Genomic DNA, 21,349 nt, shown 5'->3' with positions numbered 1-21,349 from the left:
AAGATCTTCATACCTTCTCCTTTTTCATTAACATCACTATCTTTCCGATGTTGACCAACCTCTGATTAGTCCACGGATTAGCATAATAGTTGTGTTGACTAATCAATTACAGCATGTGTGTATGAGAGATATACGTCCTTGTAATGGAGTGTAAAATGAATAAAGAGTCAAGAGGCTATAGGTTAGGCTATATAGTCATTTATTTATTTACTACGATCAGTCAGAGCATGAAGAAAAGGAGAGGGGTGACAGTGACAGAGAAAACTGAGAAAAAACTCAATAATAAGCTTATCAATATGTATGGGCCGCCTATGCTTAAAGATGTTATTAAAAATCCATCTACTTCTGCACTATACAAGGGTTTGATGAAAAGTTTTGAGCCTAATATGAAGGAGCAATGCCAGATCAATGAAGCTTGATTTGCATTTATTTCAACTTCAGATGACTGACAGGTTTATTTTAAGTTTGCTGTGTATTTGACTGCTGATACAAGAATTACAGGAGGCCGTGAAAAATAAAAGGAAGAGGAAAGTTAGAAAACAGGTGTCTTGTTCCATCAGGGCAATGCTCCACCCCACAAGCCAGTCATTGCCATGGCAACAGAGCGTGACTGCGGCTTCAAACTCGTTCCACACCCCCCATACTCTCATGACCTAGCACCCCTCAGACTGTCATCTCTTCCCGAACACGAAGAAACAGTTAACTGGAAAGCATTTTGACGATGATGATGACATCCTATCCGCCGTTAAGGACTTTTTTGACGACCAAGGTAAAACCTTCTATAAAGCAGGGATCCAAGCGCTGCAGCACTGCTGGCAGAAGTGTGTGGACCGCAAGAGGACTATGTTGAAAAAAGAAACTCATTCCGGTAGGACTTCATAGTTAGGCTCAAAACTTTTCATCTAACCCTTGTAGGATACAAATGCCTGTAGGTTGCACTGTAGGCTGGTTCCATCTTGGATTTCTCTTTGCATGGCTAAAAGAATGACTTGCTGGGGTGGAACTGGCACAAACAGATCTGCAAAGGCAGATGGGAATTTAACGTGCCAGCTGTTCACAATCACAGTACTCTTTGATCAAGGCACTCACAAGTGGTTTGTCATGGTGAAACAAAGCTTCCAGGATGTCTTTCACTGGAAACGAGTCACCGGTCTGTTTCTGATTCCACTTCAGAAGGCACTGGTAGACAACCTCATGAAGGCCATACCTGTCACAGCGATATTCAATGTCGTCAATCTCTGGTTCTGTCAAAGCTGGCGATGGCAAGTTCCTGAGGAGCAGTTTCCAGTACTGCCTCCGACTTTTGGTGGCAATACCCAGGAAGAAATCTTCTGGGGATTTACCTAAGTTGAAATTATGAAACACAAAAAGTGGAAAAAAAAGAAAATGATGATCACAATTAAAGAAAGGTCTAAGTTGTCTGTATTTGATCAGGTACTTAAAAACAATACAGCTTGAACTTTTGATAATATTTGAATTCTTTTTGCTCCACAAGACGACTTTTATTTTTATTAATCTTCATTAAAGGTCCATCAGCTGTGTCTTTTTGCATTTAGTCCACTGATTTAAAATCTAATGCAATTTATGTACTGGAACACAAGCTTGACAAAGTTTGACTACAGAGTGATTTTCAAGACATTGGCAATGAACACACAACTTAGCTTTTGGCATCTAAATGATTTTGGAGGATTGAAATAGTGATATTTTCAAAGACAATATGGGTTAAAAACCATAATCCACAACATCTCTCGAAGATTGGATAGTACACCTACTTTCTCGGCAAGCAAAATTCAAAAAGATACAGAGAACAGCTAAGGCTTTATGTATGACGTGTTAGCCTTGCAAAGTCGGTGCGGTGAACGCAAAACCGGTTACATGTATGCATTATTCTTGTTGACAAATGAATTCTAGTCAAAACTAAAATTCAATCGTCAAGGATCACTTTGGAAATCACACACTGTGGTAAGTTGAACACTTCATAAGCATTTTCACATGATTTTGTGAGTAAAACAGGAAACTATACAGACGACAAAAACACTTGAAAAAAGTAACATCTAATTTAATTTACAACTGATGGAGCTTTGAGAAATGGCAGCAATTATACTGATGTTTACAAAAATAATACAATTCCTGATTCTACCATATACTGTCAATGTGTACAACAAAGACAGAAAATATAAATTGATGACATTCTTTAATTGCTACACATCTTATCCTAAACTCCAATCATGATTTGTCAATTGGTGGTTAGTGACGTGTGGTATGCATAATTTTTGCACTGATACATGCAGTATAGCCTGTTACAGGTTCGCACTGGAACAGTCTTTTTATCTCAGCATTCTGCTTTGTGAAACAGTATATTTTTTAGCAACTCAAGGACCTTTGGTGAAATTACAGACAAGTTTGCACTTACGTTCATGGAAAGTAGATATGTAACAAGGAGATTCATACCTTGTTTTAGGGTGATAGTACGTTGAAGCAGCTCTGTGCACGATGAAATCTGACGACTTATTGTCCTGTTTCTTACAGTAAGGCGAACATCTGTAAAGAAGTGTAACAGCAAGTGTGATATCCTGAGCCTTCAAGGGTAGTATAAACCTAGACAGTGAAAAACTTTAACTTTTGCTCAAATTTTACTCAATGAAACTGTCAACCATAGTCTTTTCAAAATCAAAAATAAAAATCAGGCGTCACCATGCAAAGTTTGTTACTAAGAAAAACTACCCAACATCTATCGATGTTTTAATTAAATTAAAAATGGCTGCCATCCATGTTCTCAAAATGGCTGCCATTCCTGTGTTAACTATATTAGGAAATATAAAATCTTCAATTTTAGAAAAAACTATGATGAGAATTTTTCTTACTCAAATAACTTTAAAATGAGCCCTCAAAAGTGGTAGATTAGCAAAAAAAATTGCGAGAATAGCAGTCTCTGGCAAGGTGCATTCTAAAATGTCCCTTTGCGTGATTGAGGATCACAAAAACAATGTATGCAGGCATTTGATCACTAACACCCATTGGAAAACAGCAACGGGTAATGGATTCTTTACATACAGTGTGCCTTGTAAGTATAACTGCATTTTCTGGACTTTTTGAATCAATTTTATTAATTTCTGCTAATTCTTTTACATCAGCTCCATACCAGCACATTGCAAATATGTGACCATTTTCTGCATCAAATGAGTAGGTTAGTTTTAGCTTGGAGGACACACTGTTCAGGCATTGGTGAAGTTTCTGTCAGCAATGCTTACCTTCATCTGACTCAGAAGAATCAATTTCTTGGCAGAGAGCTGCCCTGTATGCTTTCTTTGCTTTCTTTGATATTCCATACTTCGGTTTCTTCTTCCGTGTATTCCTGCAGCAGCAACAGCAGTATATCAAACATGCAACAAGAACGATCAAGGCTATGGCTCCCAGAGTCACACCAACGGCCCCACCGATAATCTGCCAATCATAAGAGTCTTTCTTGTGGTCACTGGTTTTACTTTCATGAGTTTTATTTTTTGAGTTGATTGTAGCTGGTGGCCGTGTTTCCTTGCCTTGATCACTGGTGGAGATACCTTGTGGATGTGTCGTAACGTCAGGTTTCTCCGTCGTCATGTTTGCCTCTGAGGTTGCCCTGATGTCATCTGTGACAAGTGAGCTGTTTTTGCAAACAGCATCATGGGTAGAGTTTCCCAGCCACACAAAGTCTTGTCCTTCAGCCGTGCAGTTTCTGCGAGGTAGGCACCTAGTCCGTTTGTTCGGTCTGCTGGAGTATGTGTTAGGAGGACAATTTCGACAAGGTATCTTGGTTCTACCCGTAACTGTGAATTCAAAAGATAGCAAAGTGCAACATTAAATCTGTATCCTTGAGAAAGGGAGCTTGGTAAAATAATTGGAAAAAAGTTACAACCTTAGTTAATAATACACAAATATTCTTTTTAAACCAACATACTACTTCATAACCTCATACCCTAAGAGTATTAACTCATTGTGTTTAGAAGGAGGGTATTACCTCTATTTTAATATGTGCAAATAAGCGCTTAGGTACATGTATATGTACCATGATCGTACCATGGACTGTGTGTACATATGCTTGGGGTTTTGTTTTGGAGTTTTCAATGTTTAAAAATGAGTCTGCAGTTTAAACTTTAGAATTCAAACAATATTTCAGCAAATAATCCCATTTTGGAGAAGTTCAAATCATAATTTTGCTATGGTATTTTTGCGTTTTCAAACTTTGATTTAGCGAAAGGGGACTTTGGGTCAGACACGATGAGTCTCATTTACCACTCTGCATGTTTTAATTATTGACAGTCCTCTAATGGCATCTAATAACTCTCAATATGACAGACAATGCTAATTACATCAAGATCTCCAATTAGATTTTGGATATGGGACCACTTTGCAAGTTGACAAGTACTTGTAAATATGAAGACAGCTAAACTTTATTCCAAACTTAATATACTAATGAAGTAAACGCATTCCAATTATCATTTTAGCTAAGCTGATGTGAGTGATGCTCTACCAACTCAAAGAAAATCTTATTGAGATGAGAAAATTTTACAAGTAGCTGATGAAAATAGATCCAAGAATTCTTAATACACATGAAGAGTTTGGAAATGTAGTGAGAGGGTAATTACTTGACTGGCATAAGGTTAAAACTAATGAACAATTACTAGTATACATGTGAGTATAGGTACCATAGGCAAAGAGGACAAGTAATAACTGATCTACTCTGCTTCTTGAAGACGTGCCACTGGAAAAATACACATTTTTTTAGTATGTACTTCTGTAGCTGAGTACAGAAGCCAACAGTCGTACAGTGTAAGGGAGTAATTTTAGCTTGCAAATTGGTATATTTCGTACAATAAAAAAGTTGTTACTCTGATAACCTGTGTTTTTTTCTGGGCAAAAATTGGCAAAAACTGTTCTTGCTTTAATGTTTAAACAAATCATATTATTGTAGAGCAGCAATCGTTGTTTCTGAAACCATTCACTTATTATATCCAGAATCTTCTGCCTCTGCAAATTTTCACCTGGTGACTCAATTAACTTGACAATAATACTGGTACCATACTTCAATCATGTGTGAAGTAAATCACTAAAAACTGTATTTCCTATGTAAACCATGTAATTTGATTATTTTAAATCCTGAAGTTGTCAAGTTTAAAAAGTTCAAAGTCACTTTCAGTCAAATGATGACTGTACAGCCTGTCAGTGTCAAGTTACCATTTAAATCCTTTTGGGGCTTGCAACATTTGATAAATGAGGTATGTAATAAATAAATTTATCAGCAGGGATGTTGCAAATTTTGGTTACAGGTGGCAAAACTAAAAGTACAGGCGGTTTATTTGCATATTAAGTTGTGCAAAATGTCCTGATTTTTTTGCTTAAACTAAATTTTCACAGACGACAAATTTTAGCTGACAGCGGGTTGTTTTTGCTGGCTATTTTCTTATGGCCTAGTCTCGGTTATCCAGACTGCTCTGCGGTGCTCTCTCCGGCCGCCCCAACAGAGTCTTGAGAAATCCAACACACTGATCTGCAAGCTAAGATAGCCGACCATGGACAAGAGCAATGCATCCTGGGAGAAACTGATCTATGATGTACTTAATATCTTGAGACAAAGTCACGGAATGTATAAAATCAAGGTTATGTAGGCGTGGATTCTGAGGTCTGTCGTTAGTAATGAATATGATCTATGACTTTTATGCCTTGGATCAGTTTACTTAAAAGTACAAGACGATTGATGCAGGATACTTATGAAAGCCAGTTACTTCATAAGCTTTGACATCTTGCAACTATATTTTCCATGACTTTGTCTCAAATGATCACTTGCTCCAAGGATGAATTGCTCTTGTCCATGTCAATCCATCTTGCACGGAGATTTGTGCGTGGGATTTTCCCAGACTGTGTTGGGGCGGCTGGAGATCGAGATCTCGAGCCCCACAGAGCAGTCTGGGTAACCGTCAAGACTAATAATGGCCCTGTATATCACATGCTTTGTAAACTCACTTTGAGTTTTGATATATGCCAGAATTTTGTGAGTACTGTAACCGAAATCTTCAGTAAAAAGAGAAAAGTTTGGAAAAGAGATCAAGAAATGCTGTTACTGGTGATTTGCATTATGGGAGGGATCTGTCGCTTTTGACCATTGAATCAAACAGTACGTAAAACAGTACCTTTCAATTAATGTTTCATAAAAATTATTATTGTACATACTCCGTACATGAACCCTCTGGCCTGGAGGACAGGAACCTTGTAGTTTAAAACATGCGGTCTTGTCTGTACTTGGGTAGGTACCTTCAAGACATCCACACACCCTGGGATGGGTACTGTTACATTCTTGGACAAGCTTGGAAAGAAGGATCAATAGATTGTACATTAGTTCAAAATCATGACCTTGAAACTTAATTTTGGTAAGTTCAAGGCAACACGCAGTAAATAAACATTGTGTGAGTGTCATGGAAGAATTACATGTGTATACTGCAATTATTTCAAAAAAGTTTATTGACATAAATTATTTTTCAAACATAGTAAAATAAACAAACTATATGCAACAATATTATCACAAAAGTGACACTCCAAATATATAAAAGAATGAACACTTTGAGGCCAAAGACAGGTTTGACTTTCAAAGTAAAGATTTATATGTATAGTCGGTGGAAATTTTAGCTCAGACACCATTCTCTGATTTCGGCCTTCCTCCACACTCCGTCTGGGCTGGAGATCCACTTTTAATGCCGCAGAATAAAATACAGCCCATTTGAAAGTGAATGGTCTCCAGGAAAGATGATGATGTAACAGGCGTCCCTTCATGAAAGTCATTCAATCAAAATGTTCCTCTCGTGATTGGCCAATGATTGAATGGGTGTTGCTCATAAACTGGCCAGAGAACGTGCGCCATAATTTGGCATACTCCATGAAGGATGACTGACATTTGCAGATTTGGTAATTTGCACAGACAGTAGCAGCTGAGTTTAAAGCGTAACAGTTTCACAAGTGCACTGTGAGATCAAGTTGACATCTGCAAAGAAAATATCCTTCTAAACAACACAGAACACTACTGCATAATGAAAACATACTGTAGCTATATACACACCACCTTGTTAGGTTGACAATGAGTTAAAAATCACAACCAAACTGTAAGTGATGTGAAAATGTGTGTACCCTCGTTTTTCAAAGGCCTTAAAGACTTTCAGGCTTTTGAAAGACTGCATGTCTGTGATACCAAGAAAGTTGTTATTATCAGCTAGCTCACGACATCACCATACCTAAATTTTCCAAATTTAAAGTAAGCCACTAGCACTCATCTTTTACCACCAAATTTTGCTATCATATGCTGCAAGCAGTAGAAATCCCCATCCCAAGTAAATATATTGATCTGTAAGTTAGCCTTATCAAATGGTTGCAATTAAATGATTAAGTTCAGGTAACAAACATGGTCAAATTTTGACTTTCTCAAAGTGTGCATGACAATTTTGCATTATTTTATCTGTGTTCAAACTCTTTGTTGACATTTGTAAATTACAATGATGCAACTAATTTGCATTTTTGGGTAATTTGTTTTCCTGCGTTCCAGACCTTGATCTTTACTATTGATTTGGTGAGAGAATGGTTGAACATTTCATGAATTTGAGGGCAAGTTTTAGGAAAAGTTCACGTCTTTCACTTTTGAGGTGCGTACTACATGTACCTTAAAGATGTGAGATCACCACATGCAATATGGAATGAAGAGTTAACAATCTTAGAAGGAACCATTCTGGCTGAAGGGAAAGTGTGAGCTAAGCATAGAATTTCAAGCAGAAAAAAGTTGAACACAAAAAAAATCCACCATCAAACACTTAAAAATAAAACCATGTTTTAGTGGTGAATATCCAGCAAACGAGATATTGCCACTTACAAATAGATGGAAGTCTCTTCACCTTTGGATAGGTGCATAGTACAAGAAAGAACAAAAGAAAATGACGAATACTATATAATATTTGACAAAATAGGATGAAAAGAATTCAACAGAAACTTTTGATGTAGGTTTAAGTTTGCTGAGATAACCCAACACAAAAGAATTCAAACTGCTGTGTAATATGTACATGCAGAACCTACAGACACAAATTTTCCAGCCGTAAATGTAGATACGACATTATGGAAATACAAATGAGTTTAGCAAATCATTTTAATCCTTCAGTAACTGAGTCTGAGTTTATTTGTTTGAAAACATCTTGAGAGTTAACCCTTTGGACCCTGCTGGGAAAAAAATGTCTGTATGATGTCATAGGTCACTAGGGGGTCAGGGTGCAAAGGGTTAAACCGTGAGATAGCATTAATTTGTGTGGAAAGCCACCTCAATGAAGCATTGATCAGAATTTGCAAAAATTCCCAGCCTCTAGATTTGCTCAAACCCACACAGACTTTTGGCTAATTTTTAAATAGTAGTTTGTAAACAAGAGAGAATCATCAAAAGTCCATGCTTATGTATCTCTTTCAAGGTTGTGTTTCAAACTATAGCAATATTTACACTTACATAATCACTACTGAATACATTTACGTGTTTCAAAGAATATAATTATAACCCGAGGGAATAAAGAAAGGGCAAACAGTACACATTTTGTGATGAAGAGAAGATTTTTCTGAACATTGCCAGAGCTAGCAAAGGCATACATGTATATCCTGTATTGCCTTAAAATACCTGAAGTGAGGAATTTTATTTCAATTTGATTTCATTCGTACATAGTTGTTTTCCTAGTCCAGTTGTTCATACCTTTTTGTGTTGATTCTTTATGATTAATGATAGAAACCCTGATTGTATATGTTTTTTTGGGTACACTACAGGTTGAAAAGTATTTGCTTAAACATACCACAAAATATGTGACATATTAAATTTACAATTCTCATTCAAACAAATGGGGAAATGGCATTGGGGATATATATTTTTAAGGAAATGAATCTGTAATACTTGTTTGTGTCTTTGTATGGATGGAGAAATGGCAATTCCTGTACCAATACACACAAGACTGTTGTGTTCTGTGCTGGTATTGTAAATCAGTAACACTGTGGTCATGAGCACCTAAAAAAAAATTATCTATGTTGATAATACTTACTATTTGATTTAATCCTATACATGGCCCATCGCATAGCAGGCAATTTGGACACTTATTGAAGTGTTGCATGTATGATTCACCTTGGCACTGGGTACATCTGTTGAAGGGAAACAAATTGAAAAACGAGCGATGATTGAAAATGATGATGCTCATCATTAAAAGTAATGCATGGCTGTGTATGCAAGGTTATTAACTAAAAACAATCTTCTTTAACGGAATACATGTATCTCCATAGTTATACGAAATCCATTCTCAGGGCTCAAAATTAGGGGTAGTCCCGTGTCCACAGACTACCAACTTTTCCCTGGGGCTACCAAAACCCATGAAATGGTAGCCCACACGGACTACCAAAGCCTAGGACATGAAATTACTTAGTGGACGACATGATGTTGATCGCTGTGAGATGACCGAAGCTTATACAGTCAACCCGGATGACTATGACTATCTTATGCAAATTAAAAGGCGACAGTGCAGTCAAATTTGTTGCGACAAACTTTTCAAATTCAATTGAAAATATCATTATCTTGTTATGTAGGTCATTTCCCCCACACTCATCATGACCTGATTCAATTAGTCTAGAACATTCCCAAGGTCACTGCCCTTAATGACCTCACAACCTTGAATTCAATTAGTCATGTTTGGAATGTTCTGGAAAGTTGATTAGTTGTGTAAGAGAGATAATTTTAGAACAGTAATTAGCATGTCAATAAAAGTTCTAGATTGTTCTTATATGCCTTTATAAAAGGGACGTGCACAGCTTCCAGTCAGACTTTTGGATCGTGTCTCTTGTGTGTTACTATAAACTCCAGCAGTAGTCATTCTCAAGACTTTTCAAGACCTTCACTGTCAACGCTGGATTTATACTGTGGACTTTATGCAGCTTCAAGCCTGCAAGCCAAAGGACTGTTCATTCATCCGACTGACTGTTACAACTCTGAGACTGGAGCTTTGCCGTCCCAGCTGAGATAAGTAATCTGTACACTTTTAAAGCTTGTACTCTATCCCTGACTTAGCAATTAGTTTTATTTTTGTAATAAATTTTGTTTAATAAACGTTAACTGCTGAGTTCACCCTTTTGTTCGTTTTCTCTGCACGTAACAAAATTGGGGGCTCGTCCGGGAGACGAATATTTTGAGCCGTTTGACAACATTTTGACAGCCTTTTCAAAACTACTGTATACTGTGAACTCAGCGAAATTCAATCATGGCGGAATTTAAGCCAGACGAATTTATGGATGACCTTGATCAGGACACATTTAATTCCCTCAGAAAAGACAACCTCATAGCACTGGCAAATTTCCTTAAAGTAGATGTCAAAAGATCTATGCGCAAGCGAGAAATTCAGTTCAAGATTGCAAAACATTTAGTTAATTCTGGCCATTTTGAAGAGTCTGCCTTAAAAGATTATGAGCCTGAGTCTTCCTTCGAACTCAAAAAATTAGAATTAGAAATACAGGCAGATTTGGAGCTTAAGAAATTGGAATTAGAAAAGGAAAAATTGCAAATGGAAGAAAGGGAAAGGCAGGAAAAATTACAAATGAAAGACAAAGAATTACAAATGGAAGAAAGACAGAGAGAAAAGAGAGAGAATTGGAAGAACATCGACTACAGTTAGAAATGAGACGTTTAGAGCTTGGACAGTCAGGAAAATTCTTCCCTTCAGACAAGTTTGACATCACTAAGCATTTCAGGTTAGTTCCCCCTTTCCAAGAAAAGGATGTTGATAAATATTTCCTTCATTTTGAGAAAATTGCTCAGAGTCTGAATTGGCCTAAGGAGTCCTGGTCTATGCTTTTGCAGAGTGCTTTGGTGGGTAAGCCAGAGAAATTTACATTCAGTTGTCAGTAGAGCAGGCTTCGGATTATGATTCTGTGAAGGAATTAATTCTCAAGGGCTATGAGTTGGTGCCTGAAGCTTACCGTCAGAAATTTAGGGATTGTGAGAAGGTGAAGGATCAAACTTATGTTGAATTTGCTCGAACAAAAGAACAACTGTTTGATCGTTGGTGTTCTTCTGAAAAGGTCAGTCAGAATTATGACAAATTACGACAGCTCGTTTTGATTGAGGAATTTAAAAGGTGCATCCGGAGTGACATCAAGACGTTTATCAATGAACAAAAGGCAGATACATTGGAGGTTGCTGCACGTTTGGCCGATGATTATTCATTGACCCACAAATCTTCCTTTCTCAGCAAACCATCCCAGTCCTTTTCATACAGAAACAATGCAGGTAAATTTAACTCCTCCTTTTCATCCAAGAATTTCTCAAAGGACAGTAGAAAATCAAATGACAACAGTTCACAAAATTCAAGTAACACTCCCACATCATCAGATCCCAAGTCTCAATCTCCTTCTGACAAACAGTTCGGTACACTTTCTTGTAATTATTGTAAGAAAGACGGCCATTTAATGTCAGATTGTTTCAAATTGAAAAGAAAACGTGAAGGTCAAAGTGGTCAAAGTGGATCTAAGCCCACCGGCTTTATTTCTTCATCAACTCAATTAGAGTCTAATAATGTGTGCAACACATTTTCTGAGGTTAAACCCCTCTTATCCCCAATTAATGAGGTCAAGGTCAATTCTTCTCAAGATAGCATTATGGGTATTTTCGAGCCATTTATTCATAATGGTTTTATATCACTTTCTAGTGATTTCTCTTCCGCTACCCCTGTCAAAATTTTAAGAGATACCGGGGCTTCCCAGTCTCTTTTGTTGGCGATACCCTGCCGTTTTCTGAAAGTCATTTTCAGGTTCTAAAGTTCTTATTAAGGGGGTAGATTGTAATGACTACATTCCTGTTCCTCTCCATAATGTCTATTTGTCTTCGGACTTTGTTTCTGGACCTGTGACTTTAGGTATTAGGCCCTTTTTGCCTTTCGAAGGGATTCACCTTCTTCTTGGAAACGACCTTGCTGGGGACAAGGTCATCACTAATCCACTTGTGACTGATAATCCTAGTTTAGATCAGGATCCAGAGCCAATTGAACAAGAGATACCCGATTTATTTCCTTCGTGTGCCATTACTCGAGCCATGTCAAAGAAAACTTCCGAGAATCAAAATACTCTCAAAAATAATGTCACAGATGTTGACTTAAATGACACCTTTCTCAGTCAGGTGTTTGACACGGATCATTCCGTTATCCCTCGTGGATTTGAAACTTCCAGTAAAACTTCTGCTGACCAAAGTCAGACATTTTCTAGATCAAATCTCATTGCAGAACAACACAAAGACCCAGATATTTTGTCTTTGTTTGACAGGGTAGATGATGAAGGTAAAACTTCAGATAGCTCTGTTTCCTATTATACAAAATCTGGTATTCTCATGCGTAAATGGAGACCTCCAGACGTTTTGGTTGATGACGATTGGGCTATAAAACATCAAATTGTGGTTCCAAAGCCCTACCGTGCTGAAATATTGCGCCTGGCCCATGAAACGCCCTGGGCTGGTCACTTAGGAGTCAGGAAAACTTATCATAAAATTCTCAGTCACTTTTATTGGCCTAATCTCAGGCAGGATGTAGCACATTTCTGTAAAACTTGTCACACATGTCAAATGGTAGGAAAGCCAAATCAGACTATTCCAAAGGCCCCTTTACAGCCAATTCCTGCATTTCAAGAACCATTTGTAGGATACTAATAGACTGTGTTGGGCCCCTACCAAAAACAAGATCAGGAAATGTGTACATGTTGACAATTATGTGTACATCAACTCGGTTCCCCGAAGCCATACCACTGAGAATATAAAGACAAAGACTATAGTGAGAGCTTTAGTCAAATTTTTCACTTTATTTGGCCTCCCTAAATGTGTCCAGTCCGATCAAGGCTCCAACTTTATGTCTGGAATTTTTCAACAAGTAATGGATCAGCTAGGCATTAAACAGTATAGGTCATCCGCCTATCATCCAGAAAGTCAGGGTGCTCTTGAGCGATTTCATCAAACTCTGAAAACCATGATTAGGACCTACTGTTTCGATACAGAGAAGCAGTGGGATGAAGGAATTCATTTTCTGCTCTTTGCTGTTAGAGAGTCAATTCAAGAGTCTCTTGGTTTTAGCCCATTTGAGCTTGTATTTGGACATACAGTCCGTGGCCCACTTAAGCTCGTTAAAGAGAAATTCCTGTCTGACGACGATGATTGTCTGAATATTTTGCAATATGTGTCAGATTTTCGTACAAAACTCTCTAAAGCATGTGAATTAGCCAGAGAAAATCTTGAGTCATCTCAGCAGTCAATGAAAACCAAATATGATAAAAACACCTCAAAACGGAAGTTTGAACCAGGTCAAAAAGTTCTTGTTCTACTTCCAATTCCTGGCAAACCACTCCATGCTCGTTACTTTGGGCCATACCTAATTGATAAGAAATTGAGTGATTTAAATTACATCATAATAACACCTGACAGGCGAAAACAAAAACAGCTATGTCACATAAATATGCTTAAGCCATATTTGGATAGGGATAATCCTACTATAACTCAGCCTGTCAGTGCAGTCAGTTCAAACCATTATGAAGATAGTGATACTGAAACTGACTTGAGTGAAAATACTCTAACTCAAAGCTGGGCTCGGTCAAGCTTCAGAACTCAGAAATCCTGGAGAAGCTGGAGTCTACAAAGTTGGCACACCTCCAGCCAGAACAACAACAACAGCTGAAAGAACCAATCCATGAACATTTGTTCCAAGATGTTCCAACGAGGACAAACATCATCTACCACAACGAAGATGTCTGCGACAGTAATCCAGTGGAACAACATCCAGACGGACTGAATCCTGCGAAAGCGGAATATCTCCAGGAGGAAGCCAAGTATTTGCCGAACAATGACTTTATCGAACTCAGTAAAAATAACCGGACTTTGCCGTGCATACTTTATGCCAAATTCAGTGCCATTTCAAGTTTTCCAACAACAAATTGCAGGAAGATAGTCATGGGACATCCTGTTTGCTACTTTTCACACAAATTTAACAAATCCCAGAGAAACTACTCTACAATTGAAAAAGAGTGTTTATCTTTGATATTAGCTTTACAGCATTTGAAGTTTATGTTACTTCTTCAAATCAGCCAATAGTGGTTTATATTGATCACAACCCTCTTGTTTTTCTGCAGAAATTTAAAGGCAAAAATCAGAGATTGCTTAGATGGAGTTTAATGTTACAGGAGTTTAATCTTGACATTAGACATATCAAAGGCAGAGACAATTTAATTGCAGACTGTCTCTCTCGTATTTAGAGTTTATTATTGTTCACTTTCAAGAAATTTTACTTTAGAGTAAGAAAAAAAAATTGAGTACTTAAATCTTTTTCAAGATTACATTTGCAAAAGAAAGATTTTTCTTTGAAAAATTTTCTTTTTTTTTGAAGAGGGGGTGTGTTATGTAGGTCATTTCCCCCACACTCATCATGACCTGAGTTCAATTAGTCTAGAACATTCTCAAGGTCACTGCCCTTAATGACCTCACAACCTTGAATTCAATTAGTCATGTTTGGAATGTTCTGGAAAGTTGATTAGTTGTGTAAGGGAGATAATTTTAGAACAGTAATTAGCATGTCAATAAAAGTTCTAGATTGTTCTTATATGCCTTATAAAAGGGACGTGCACAGCTTCCAGTCAGACTTTTGGGATCGTGTCTCTTGTGTGTTACTAAACTCCAGCAGTAGTCATTCTCAAGACTTTTCAAGACCTTCACTGTCAACGCTGGATTTATACTGTGGACTTTATGCAGCTTCAAGCCTGCAAGCCAAAGGACTGTTCATTCATCCGACTGACTGTTACAACTCTGAGACTGGAGCTTTGCCGTCCAGCTGAGATAAGTAATCTGTACACTTTTAAAGCTTGTACTCTATCCCTGACTTAGCAATTAGTTTTATTTTTGTAATAAATTTTGTTTAAACGTTAACTGCTGAGTTCACACCCTTTTGTTCGTTTTCTCTGCACGTAACAATCTGAACTGATGTACTTAGATGACAGATTCAGGAAATGATGGCCAACAAAAATTCATGTTCATAGTCTTTTAATCACAATATATCAATCACAATTAAAGACAAAATTATTCAAAGTGTAAAGAAAAAGCTGTTGGGCCATCCACAAATTACGCTTTCCGTAATAGTGTACTATGGTGGAGAAAAATAGTCAAAATTGCCACGATAATTATAGGAACATGACTACCAAGTTGTCATGCTGAAATTCATAGCCAACCTATTTCTAGCCATGTCATGTTTACACGTGCCGAGTGAAAAGTCGTTGTCATGGCGAACATCACAATTGGCATATAAGCTCTGAGTATGTGTGAATACGTTGTCAAACTCTGAGGCGTCACTGTTGTCCACTACACATGCTATACCGTTCTCCTAAGGCTATGATCTGCAGGTATTGATGTCAAATGACTAGAAAATTCACTTCATAGATAGAATAATAAAAATAAATCTTTCATTGTCTAGATGTCAATAAAATATCCTTTACAAAAAAACTTTTTCATTCATGCATGGGCTACCAGATCTTGTCACTGGGCTACCAACTTCAGAAAATGGTAGTCCAATGGGACTACCAGGAAAAATATTAATTTTGAGCCCTGATTCTTCTGGTAGAAAACCTGATATTTCACTGAAAATGTATAATTAGGGAAAATGCTCGTGATGAAGTTTCAAAGTTACTGTTGAAAGATAACATTTTGCATCACCATGGTTTGGCGTAAACCAACTGTTATTAATGTGATTCATTGTCAACCAATGAACAAGAGAATACGGCGCGGCTTTGTAATGGGTCTTCAGATTCTAGATCAATGTGTGGCATCAGAAGACAATATGCATGACATCAATTTCCTATCATATTAGTCAACATGTTTGTGTAATTTACTTCTCATTTCAGGAAACATAATTTGTATGAAAGAAACAAAATAATAAAGATTTGGTAAGTGCTTCACTCTTTGTAAACATTGTTATTCTATTTGGTGTGCTGTACAGTCATCGACTTATACCTACTTGCACTACCGGTATATACTTATACTTGATCTCATCATGTAGGGATGTTATAGTAACCCTTTGAGTGCTGTAATTTTTCCCACCAAAGCTTTAGTGCAACATTTTACCAGTTTTCATGAAGTTTTCTGCAATTTTTTCCATAATTTTGGACCAAATGGACATCACATGCCATTGATTACAGTTTCTTATCAAAATTTAGGCAAAATTCTGAAAAAAATGACTGGGACATATTTAATAAAAGCGGCAAAATTGACTTTGGCACTCAAAGGGTTAAATCAATTTGACAACACAACACAACGTTGCATTGATTATGTAGGTAAAAAATTAACATTCTCCCATTTCTTTGATGAAAATGTTACGCAGAATGTGACTGAGCCAGTACACAAGTTTTGCTGATTGGATTTCAAGACTTTCTCTGATTGAAGACACATATTTGACAGTGTGTGCATGTGTGTGTGTGTCCAGTCTATTTGCAACAATTAGAGTTTGTTGTACCAACAAGACTGGGTATGATACATGTACTGACAATTTTAATATCACATTTCCTAACGACTTTTGCATCTCGTTTAATTCTGGATGAAATTAATATTATTGAACAGAGGCATAATATTTATTGGGTAAGGTTTATTGGAAAAAAATTAAAAGGGGACACTGTGTTAAAGGGCTCTGTTAAAGCTGTGACTTTTGATATCACTATTTTTTTACTGTAAAACTCTTACATTTTATTTTCTTGTCATTATAAGTGTGTTGAAGTACAAAGAACAAGTCTTGTCGACACAACGTATCGTGTAAAGTATGAAATGTTCTATTTGTTGACAATGGAAATGTAGTTCAGAATTAAGACTAGTTGTTTACATTGACATTTGGCATCGCACACGTACACGCCTAGTCGGCATGTTTATATCAGTTATCACATTGTATATCAGCATGATTTGCAAAGTACAGTAAAGTAAAGAAACGACAATTTACAAACAGAACAAACACACAAGTAAACGTACCTCAAAAGTCACAACCAATGAACTTTACATGGAAACGGAAAACCTTGCAACAAAATATTGGTACTGACCTTCGTGGCATGAAAGAAGTACAGTGCTCTCTTATAATGGACCCAGGAGGACATAAGGCACATTCTAACCCATCGTGAATGTAAGTTCTCTCGCTGGAGTCTTCTTTATAGCATCCGTTCACATCATTTCCATTTGCAAGTGACACAGTTGATAAAAACAGCTGCAAAAGGGGGACACAAATAATCTTATGACATACAGAAATGACATCATGATGTTTAACAATCACCACATTTTGCTGTTTTTTTGCCATTTTATTTGCTGTGTCACAGGCGTTTACTAGTCAACACACCAGCTTGTTTAAATTGGCTATTTGTATATCTCCCGTAAACATGGCATTGAAAACTTGAACCTGTAGGTGTGCATGTCTAGAAATCACACCAGTCACTGCACTGTGCAGTGCAGTGCTCGTACACGTACACTGAATCTTACTTACCAAGGATAATGTACTCAAGCTTACAATCCAAAAATCGATCGTCATGAATACGAGCCGGAGCACCATCAAAGCTCCAAAGAAATAAACTCGTCCCGAAAAAAATGTCAGAGAACTACAGTAACCAAACTTGTCTGTAACCCTTTTCGCCAGTCAGTGTTCAGTATTCGTCCATGTTTGATTTCCCGGAAAGTCCCGCGGTTAACAGGTTGAATGTCCAACAGAGGCGCGGCGCCGCATCCTGAGATTTACAGTGTTTTCATTGGCGTAAACTGTTTGGCCTGCTGTGGCAGGTGAGCGATGTATTGTGCTCAGCGAAACCTTAGATCGAAGACTTATTTACTGTTTAATGTTATCATTTCATCTGAATTAATCATTCGTTCCACTTTCACTTTCAATATACTTTAATGTCGTAAAAATTCGTATTTCCGCGAAAGCCGACGTCGGCCATTAAGCGAATCAAACAACGTCTTTCAGAATGTAAATGTACGTAAACTACAAGCATCCAAAAGGGAGTTTTTCATTGGCCCATTTTCTGATATATAAATCGCATTTAAAGTGGCGGCGCTCTCACGATGCAATACGGAAAACAGTTATGTTGTGTTGTCTAGCTGGGGGTGGGCGGGCATACCTGTGGTGTTTTTCACTGTTTTTCACTCTAATCCTTTACCCTGGCCTGAAAAGTACAGTCGAAGTCATAACATCATCAGCACTTAAAAGACAGGAAACTACCGCCATAGCTAGTGTAGTATTTGCTTGATTTGACAGCAGCAACATTCAACCTTTATCAGGAGGTGATAAAGGTCATGTCAGGTCACGCATCAGGGACTGGTCAGTTCATTTTTTTTCGGCTTGGCCCGTTTATTTCGCTTTCTCATTTTGTTTGCATTTTTATTTCATAGTGTGAACATTTTTATTTCATTCTTTGATTTTGTTTGCATTTTTATTAATTATGTTTACATTTTTATTTTACTTTAATTTTTTTGCATTTTTACTTAATTTTTAATTTTGTTTACATTTTGTATTTCATTAGTCAGTCTAGGAGCTGATTGGTACGACCCGAACGGCCTCTTATGGCAGTTGCACAATTTTTCTCTCACGGAACCATCAAAGTAGGTCAAATTTGAACTTGCTAACTAATTGGTGTAAGTGGCATAGCAATGCAACAATAATTCATTTTTTCCGTCCTGATGACGCAAGTTTTCAGTTGACATTCTTTAAATGTAAATGTGCATTTCGCATTTTGTAGAATCTGAACACCGTTCGGGTATCTCATTGAGGTAGACTGTGATGTTTAAAATGGGATTAATATAGAATTCATCGACTACATCTCATTATATTACCATGTCCTGCCCGTCGCATTTTGATTGGTCGAGCTGAACCACGTGACTGACCACAAATACACAGTAATGGTCTGTTTACATTCCCGTGAATATGAATAATAGGATTAACAACTCAAAGTATCGTAATTTTACAGCTCAAACGTAATCATAATCAATCACAAAATAAAATGGAGCACTTGTAGGTCAAGTTGAGATACTTTTTTCTGAAAATATCTCCGGATTTGCCAATTTTTTACAGCGCGCGTGACAGTGCGTCGCGTGTTGCTGTTTCTGGGGCCCAGTTGTCGTTCGCTCCTGGAATTTTCGGAAATTTTGACGGTTTTTCTTGGGATCGCTGATAATATAATGGAAATAACAGACTCCGCTCTGACCATTAACATTTATTTGTGGGCGCGGGGCTCGAGAAAAGCCAAATTAACGGGCTCGGCAAGCCTCGCCCGTTAATTTTTGGCTTTCCTCTCGCCCTTGCCCACAAATAAACGTTAATGGTCAGCGCGTCGCCCGTTATTCTATAATTAATGCCAATTGCGAGGCACGATTCATTTATGCAAATAAATTTTGGGTAGCGAAGGGTAGCGGAGGTAGCGGACAATTATATTTTAAAATTTATCAGTAGCATTCACACAATCATGGTTTTACAGAGATGACAGCGTCGATTCTAGTATATCGAGTACTGTTCAGAATAAAATCGTTGGCAATTGGCCGACAGCCAATCTTATCAGACGTAACAGAAACGCATTCGACAGAAAATGAAATCCCGTTGAGTCCTGAGCGTTGATTGGCAGAATTCAAGTGGCCCCGTGTGGCAGGTGAACATACTTTTGCGTGATGGTATTCTCTAAGAATACAAAAATTTACACCTTTGAAGTAATGGCTTAAATTAAAGCCCTGTGGTGTCATAATACGCAAGTTTACCAAACATAATTACGATATTGTAAAGTTTACAACCAACGAGCTTAAAAGCCCTAAGCCAATCGCACAAAATGTACTTCACGCGCGCAGTAAAGCATACGTGTAAATATTAGGAAGTAATTTATTGGTGTATATTTATTCGTGCGGAATTTGACATATTCTATTCGTAACGAACGCCCTTTCAGCACCTGCATCCATTTGCTCCAAGTTTGAGTACCGCAAGTTTTTTTTTGATTAATATTTTGCACCGTTTGCTGCTGTAAGAACCCCTTTAGTAACTCGGCCGCTCAATAAAATTGTAAATAAATTGGCTGAACATATTTAATCTGCGGTTGTTCGTAGGGTCTGGTTGAATACCATGCCAGCTAGCGGCCCCGAATTCGAGTATCACATTCTGTTGGTGGGAGGGGGCTGCATACGCATAGGCATTATTTGTAATTCTAACACGCCACATGCTCATTCCGTGTTACGATTCGCCAGAATGTGTCACGTGACGCTAAAAGAGATACGTCCATAAATCCCTACAGAATCGGCAAAAGTGACGCCAGGAGGTATTTTAGACTATTTCCAAATTTGACCAAATTTTGGAAAGTGCTCGGTCACGTGACTGTAGTGTCGTCTGCAGTTTTGAAACAATGGCGTGTGATGAGCGCTCGGAATGAGCGATTAGCCTCTCTCTTTACATAAAAGAGCAAGATTTTCCATTCCAATAGCGTAGGAACTTGAACAGCTCATCGTCGAAAAAGATTCAAGTGCAACCAAGGATGTTGCTAGGTAAGCTTAGAATATTTTTTGGAAGAAGTGTTACCGCTGCGGAGAAATCGCCAAGTAAACTAAGTTGTAACAATGAATTGTTGTGGTGCCATATCACAATACATTAAAAACCATGGCAAAATACAACATGAGCGTGCGGCATGTTATAAAACATCTATAGCCCTGGTCTTTAATCGGGCTGTAGCGCCGGTTTATTGAATTGCCCCTCGTAGCCGTGCGTTACCAGAAACACATCGCTGTACCCCTCAGCCTACGGCCTCGGGGAATGTCGATGTGTTTCTGGTAATTTACGGACCCTCGTGGTAATAAAAGGGCGCTATAGCCCTCATGACCAGGTTAATAAATAGGTGTTTACTAATGTCACTTTTTTTGTTAATGAGTGAGGCCATTTTGTCTGTTTAACTGTAAAGTTGAAAGCGCGCATTTCAAATTTTGAAGAATCGTAACAATATTAGGGTTGCTCATTGAAGTCGGTTGTTGTGTTTAGAAATGTTGATCTGAATTATGGATAACATACATATTTGTAAATTTACCAATTATTTACAATCAACTGTCATTTTAAATTTCACTCAATCATTGTTTTATAAGGACGGAAGAAATGGATATTTGGTAACTGCCTAATTTGTCGGGAGGAAGGGCTGGGAAATCAACGAACATCAGTACGGTATTTTTCGGTATTTGAGAAAGCATGATCTAGTAATATCTTTTTAATTAAACTAACAATTCAGTAGAACAAGGCATAATCAAAGTAGACACAAAAAATCTTTA

At 37.6% G+C, this 21,349-nt stretch overlaps 1 protein-coding gene across 1 annotated transcript; it reads right to left on the bottom strand.

Moving 5' to 3' along the window:
* Nucleotides 1–232: 232 nt before the first annotated feature.
* On the bottom strand, nucleotides 233–17,798 carry LOC139151588 (tumor necrosis factor receptor superfamily member 21-like). Its single transcript, XM_070724490.1, has 7 exons — nucleotides 17,556–17,798; nucleotides 17,122–17,282; nucleotides 9,084–9,180; nucleotides 6,208–6,340; nucleotides 3,252–3,806; nucleotides 2,452–2,541; nucleotides 233–1,343 (listed from the first exon to the last, which is right to left on the bottom strand). Exons 1-7 carry the CDS (start codon nucleotides 17,619–17,621, stop codon nucleotides 1,039–1,041), a joined length of 1,407 nt encoding a protein of 468 aa, XP_070580591.1. The 5' UTR covers nucleotides 17,622–17,798; the 3' UTR covers nucleotides 233–1,038.
* Nucleotides 17,799–21,349: the final 3,551 nt, after the last annotated feature.

This window comes from Ptychodera flava, chromosome 15 (genome assembly GCF_041260155.1).
Source record: "Ptychodera flava strain L36383 chromosome 15, AS_Pfla_20210202, whole genome shotgun sequence".
Taxonomy (NCBI): Eukaryota; Metazoa; Hemichordata; class Enteropneusta; family Ptychoderidae; genus Ptychodera; species Ptychodera flava.
The sequence above is the reverse complement of the archived record's forward strand: the minus strand, read 5'-3'. Positions and strand labels throughout refer to the sequence as shown.